The 6440-nt window shown below is 41.1% G+C and overlaps 1 protein-coding gene across 1 annotated transcript; it reads left to right on the forward strand.

Moving 5' to 3' along the window:
* Positions 1-2539: 2539 nt before the first annotated feature.
* Positions 2540-4637, forward strand: N7483_012210 (GAG-pre-integrase domain-containing protein; the record flags this gene model as incomplete). Its single annotated transcript, XM_057095637.1, has 2 exons — positions 2540-3184; positions 3378-4637. The coding sequence occupies 2 exons, from the start codon at positions 2540-2542 to the stop codon at positions 4635-4637; spliced, it is 1905 nt and encodes a 634-aa protein (XP_056941608.1).
* Positions 4638-6440: the final 1803 nt, after the last annotated feature.

Genomic DNA, 6440 nt, shown 5'->3' on the forward strand with positions numbered 1-6440 from the left:
GTGTGACTTAAGTCCGTACACGAATCTTGGGATCAATGCATAGTCGTCCCATCCCAACGTCGCGGTAATCTGTGTGAATTCAGAGACGTATCGGGATGCGGATCCGGTTTGTCGGATTTCTTGCAGTTTCCGTTCTGCGGTTCGTTTGGCGTCGATGTCGCCGAAGGTGCGTTCCAGGTGCTTGCACAGGTTTGCGTAGCTGGTGAAGATCGTGGTGGTGGTCTCAGACCAATCTTCCCGATCCTTCCCATAGTATTCGCGCACGTAGGGTTCGAGCCAATCCCATGCTTGTCCTCTCAGGTAGGTTGAGACGAAGATGACTTTGCTTTCTTCGTTCGGAAGCTGAGCCTGATTGACGTCAAGGTGCATGTCCATCTGGGTGAGGAAGCCCCGAAGCTTCGCTCTGTTGCCATCGAAGTTATCCGCCTTGGGTAACTTTGGCGTCGCGTGCGATGTTGGTCGTTGCCCGGTGTTCTGGGTAAGTCGTTCGGCGATCCCTTGGAACTGCTCCTGGGCCGTGTCGCCGAGGGCTCCCAGAGCTTTCTCGAGTGCTTTCATGTTGTCGGCTTGTTCCCGGATCTGAGCTTTCAATCGCTGGATTTCGTTGTCACGCTCATCATCGGAGTCGATGTCCATCTTGGACTGAGTTGCGGGTGGCACAGGTGCTGCCTTACCCTTCGAGGTACTGCCTTGCGAAGACATGATACTGAGATCACGGTCGTAGTAGACAGGGCGATTATTGTGTTACGAACCGGCTGTCAAGCAACGTGAGTATGCACTTCCAAAGTGTTACTTACCGCAAGCCGTTATCCTGCAACTGTACCGTCGCCGTCGCTGGGCCTTACACGGGCTCGAGTCTATAGGGATCCTTGCACGGTAATGCTTGATCAGGGTGTCCGCTAGCAAGTCAGTCACGAGTGATGGAATCACGAGTGAGCTCCCAAGCTAGTTTGAGGTTGGTCTTCAAAGGTTCGACTGTGATCAAAGTATCTGAATTGCTGTACTGTAGGTCTCAATAACAATAGAGTAATAATCGCGAAGAACTAAATACATGATGGGTAACGAGTGTCCTTATATATCTAGTCCTTCCTATCCGTCGATGGGACCGGATCCCATCCGTCAGTGTGATCCGATCTCATCCCATCGTGGGATGGGATCTTGTCCTATCCATGCATGGGATCTATTGTTGGAATAGTCCCGTTGGTCACGTGTCATGGGGCCGGAAGTGGCCTCTCGTGCACCGTCCTTCCCGTATAGCCAGTATTCTTTCAGGCGGTTGATAGCATGCCGAATATGGCTCCTGTTGATGCCTGAGGCCCCAAATGGACATGCGTCCATTTGGGCCACGCGTCCATTATGGCCGGTCGTCCAGTCTGGGTCCGACCGCCAACTGATTGGTCCGTAATTGCTCCTGGGAGATCCCTCCGTAGTGGGTCCGTAACACCTAGGAAGCTTTGTATATCTTATATGGTCTTTAGGGTTTCCTATGATCTGATAGCTTTAACCTTCTTTAGGTCTATATATATATCCCTTCCATAGCTTTTATAATAAAACCTAAGTACTTTACTAAATGCTGTTTGAATTCCGATTTCCTAATATCATATTATAGGCCTGCTGTATGTAGCTCGCTAAGTACTTGCTTGACCTTTCGTTGATAGTTGTCTAAGGTTCTGTTTAAATGGATGATAATATTATCTATATATATAGATATAATTCATCTAGAAACTTCTGTAATACTTAGTTAATATAATGTTAAAATATTATAGATATACTAAGTAAACCAAACAGGGTTATTTTCTATTTATATATGTCAGCAATTCAGGCTGATTCTCTGCCTGAATTCCTGGGACCAAAAGTGGCTCTTTTGGTCTAAAGATTGTGCTGACTAATTCATCCCGCGATCAAACATTTTGTTGCGGAATGAATGGCTATTGTTTTGATCTGATCCATCAGATCAAAGATCATCTTCTCTCGTCCGAGAAGATTCGCAACCCGAACCCCGTTGTTGAGACCAATGGTTACAAGATGAGATGAAAGACTTGATCATTTCGGATTCCGTGGCTCTTTCATCCCATGTTCTGAGACCTTTGGTCTTATGTTTATCTGTTTAGTCTAATGTTCTATAAAACCTGATCTTACCCCTTAGTTAGTGGAGCATCGAATTCAATCTTTTTGGGATCAGTAGTATCTTTGTTTGATTCTTTCCTTCCATTCCATCCTAAGTTTGGATCCAGCTTGGTCGTATGTCATTCCATCTGATCCGTGTTGTCTGATCTTTTGGTCTTATCTTTACCCTTTCCTCCCAAGTCCCCTGTAACTTGGTATCCCCTGTTCAGCTGACATCCTCTGCGTGACGTCATCACCTCTGGTCTGTCCCCGACACGCTGAAAGTTATGAGCCCGGCAACGCTACCGAGTTACAATCGAGACGGAACGTTCTTTCGTCTGATATCCCCTGTTTGATCTGAAAGATCACCTTGTTTATCCTGTTTTACACTATCTTGTTATCCCTTATTTGTTGTTCTTTTATCTTGTTAAAAATGTCTTCCAAACCTGCGACCGTACAGCTTCGAGTTCAGACCATTCTCACTACATCAGACCAATGGATCACGTGGTTATCAAACATTCAGGCAATCGCCAATTTGTCTGATGTCTGGAAATATATTGATCCGGAAGTTGTTTGTCCCCCTCAATTAGGACCAAAGCCACAACTTCTTTCTGTCCGTGATGTCTACCCGAACTACGACAAACCTTCAGACCAACGACTTGGGACGAAAAGCGCCAGTGATCAGACGAAACCCTTTCTGTCTGAAGATGCATACCTTGCGGCGAATCCCGAACAAGCTAGAACCTTCTTTGGTCTGGAAGGTCGAAGCAAACGTACTATCGATGATTGGAAAGAGACCAAACTTGCCCTCGACAATATTTTCATCACAATTCTGAACACCGTTTCGTCTGATATTCGGAAGCTTTTTGGATCAGAGTCAAACAGTCATGTGATTATGAGATCACTTTATGAGCGCTTTAATCCTGACTCTATCCTCCGAAGTCAGCGGATGGCTGATAAATGGATTAGCCTTCGTACCATCCCAAAATCGAACATCATGAAATGGCTGGACCAATGGGAATCGACCTATGTTGAGGCGAAAACCCTACAAATTGTTGAGATGGGAACTGAAAAGAAAGTTTGCCTCGATTTTCTCCGAACTATTGCTGTTTTATCTGATTCTTTTGCTATATATTGGAAGTTTTCTCTGATGAATCTCCCTGATTCATCCGAACAAGTCTCTTTTCTCCGATTATTGAGGATCTACCGAGATCACATCTCATCTTCGACCATTCGTCTGAACAAGCTTTTATCTAATGCTACGTTCAAAGGTGAAGATGATTTATCCCAAGCATCGGACGAAAAAGGAGAAGAAAAAAGGGACCAAACAGAAGTTTTCTGGTTCCTGCCCATGTGGAGAAGGCAAACATTCATTTGTTAATTGTCCCGTCCTAAACCCTGCCAAGAGACCAGATGGATGGAAACTATCAGATGAAACTAAGACTAAGTTTGACACAGCGATGGAGAAGAGCTCAACCCTAAGAGCTGCGATGAAAAGAGCCAAAGAACGAATTTCTTCGGACCAAAAGTCAGCTGACCCTGTTGGATCAGCTGAAACATCAGACGAAAAGGGACATATGGTTGGGATGACTCTTTCATCTAAAAAGTCACCACTTGATGAGATGAAAACCCTTGCAGCGAGTCTGCCAATTTCGAACGCCACGAGTCATGTGATCAGACCAAATGAGGTCTGGGCGTACGATACTGGATCAACATTGCATATCTGCAATAATATTGATCTTTTCTCCGATATTCAGCCTTATGCAGCTGATGTTTGCGTTAGAGATACGACGACACCGATAGTTGGGATCGGAACTGTTTTGGTCCGACCTACTGAATCTTTGGATGGAAAGCCACTAACCCTTCTGAAAGTGGGTTATTCCCCTGGTTTTCATCTGAACCTGATATCTGCATCGATTGCAGAACGTTCGAAATTGTTCCTGAATGGACGAAAGCGAACCCTTGAGACATCAGATGGAACGCAAGTTTGCCGTTTGAACCGAAGATCCGGTGTCTACCTGATAAAATGGGATGGAACAGCTGATGGTCTACCATCTGATCTTTCTGCCAGCACACGAGTTGCTGCCAAACAGCTAACATACCCTATCTCCTCTGAAAAGTCCTTTTATCCGATGGAAGGCAAGATAGACCCCATTGGTCTTAAAACTTTACCTCAAAGATCGGAGGGTGCAACGAACCATGCCCTTTCATCTTATTCTCGACCTGAAAAACCTGCGTCACGAGATGTTTGGCACCAAAGACTTGGCCACATCGGACGAGAGACCCTCGACAAGCTTATCGGATCAACCACTGGAGTACGGATCGATCAGAACTCGACATCAGACGAAACATGTGAGACATGTAAATTATCTGATTCTTACCGACAATTGTCATGTGTTCCGATTGAACGCCATGGCTATCCATTCGAAGCTATACACTGGGACTTAGTGTTTGTCAAACAAGGAATTGATGGGATGAAATATTTGTCACACTGTGTTTGCCCTGTAACTTGGTATCCCCTGTTCAGCTGACATCCTCTGCGTGACGTCATCACCTCTGGTCTGTCCCCGACACGCTGAAATATTCTTTAAAGATTTTCCTATCTATCTACTCCCTACTACCTAGAATTAGTGGTTCAAAGTAGATACCCCCTAGCTTAAAATCTTTAATCCCTATTATTTTATAAAGAAATATCAGAATAAAGCCTATATCTATACTATAATCTAGATATCTAAGAATACCCTTTTACCAACCCCCCCTAAATCCTACCAAGACCTAATTAAGGGTAAAAGAGTTACCCCTAGAATTCTAAGAATTCTAAGATATTTTTGATTCCTCTGCTATAATGTGAGAGAAAGTGCCAGATTAGGGTGGCATCTGGTGGTTAGGTGAATCAGGAAGATATCGGTGATAAGTCAGGTAGTATTTAGTACTTTCCAATATAATAAGAACTAATACTTAAAGAACTTGGAACCCCGGCTCACTGGGGTCCGATTAAGTACTAGATACCCCGTAGTTCGTTGCCTAAGGTGCTCCTGTGATTATAGGATCAACCTGATAAGTACTGTGACAAATCATCCCCCCTTCTATAGCTGATCGCCCTCGATCAGGGACCGAACCAATCTATAGGGTTATCAAGGAAGGGATTCGGAGTAAGAAGAATAAATAGTCTTAGGAGAATAAAAGAAAAATAAGGATTAAGTAAATAAAGTAAAAAGAAAGAATCTTACTAGGGGAGGGCCCTTAATATAGGGTTTATCTACTAGTTGGGGCTATCTTATAACTAAAAGATTACTCTTTGTGATAGATATAGCTGAAAATCTTGTAGGAATATCCTTTAAGGGAATTTTATAGGTGTCTAGAGGGATCTTCTTATTAGGTCCTAAATAATTCTGGCTTAAAGATTATTTAAAACTTTAAAGACTTTTATCTATAAAAGGATATTAAAGGAAAGATATTTTAGAGATATCTTCTCTCTAAAACCCTAATAGATATTAATATAGTATAAAGAACTTATATTTAAATAATTAAATTAGATAATTAAAATATTTATCAGAGGATTAAGATAAGGGGTTTTAGATTTAAATTCTACCCTCTTTATCTTTATTAATCTAGAATATTAGTCTATTAAGTTTATTAAATTTTATTGATTTTATTTAACTTTATTATAGTAGCACTAGCTCCTAAGGACCTTATAGTAAACCCTAAAGTAGTAAATATTCTAGTAGGACTTAGTTATATACTATCTAAAGGGAATAGAGGGACTAATCCTTTTACCTATACTATCTAGGTAAAGTTTAGCTACTATACTTCCTGTTTTAATATTATAGTAGTTAAATTTTAGGAGAAAATTGATAAGGCTAAGGAAGAAGATAAAGAAGTAACTAAGGGGCTAAGGATTCCTTATTTTTAGAATTATATAAATTTAGATTAATATAGTAGGTATAGGGACCTAAAGCAGAACTATCCTTATATCTCTATAAGAAGATTCTTCCCTATAAGATATTATTCTTACTAATTTAATAATAGATTCTGTAAGATATCTTTCGAGATTGGCTAGTCTTTTAGGATATTATCTAGTAGATAGAGTAATATAAAACAGATAAACCAATAACTACTTAGTTAATAGCTAGGGATAAAGGGATTATATCTATTACTTTTAGTCCTTTAAATAGATATAATTAGAGTATAGAAGCTTATTCTATAGGGATCTAAAAATTTTTATAGTTGGCTAAGATATTTTAGTGGATTATTTAGAATTATATCTCTAATTATAGATTTAAATCATTAGATACTAATAAAAGGGATATTAAATTAGCTATAAAAAGATATTA

Source organism: Penicillium malachiteum, assembly GCF_028827825.1.
Source record: "Penicillium malachiteum strain IBT 17515 chromosome Unknown utg000005l:1.0-9002435.0:326005.0-9005861.0, whole genome shotgun sequence".
In the NCBI taxonomy this organism is placed as follows: Eukaryota; Fungi; Ascomycota; class Eurotiomycetes; order Eurotiales; family Aspergillaceae; genus Penicillium; species Penicillium malachiteum.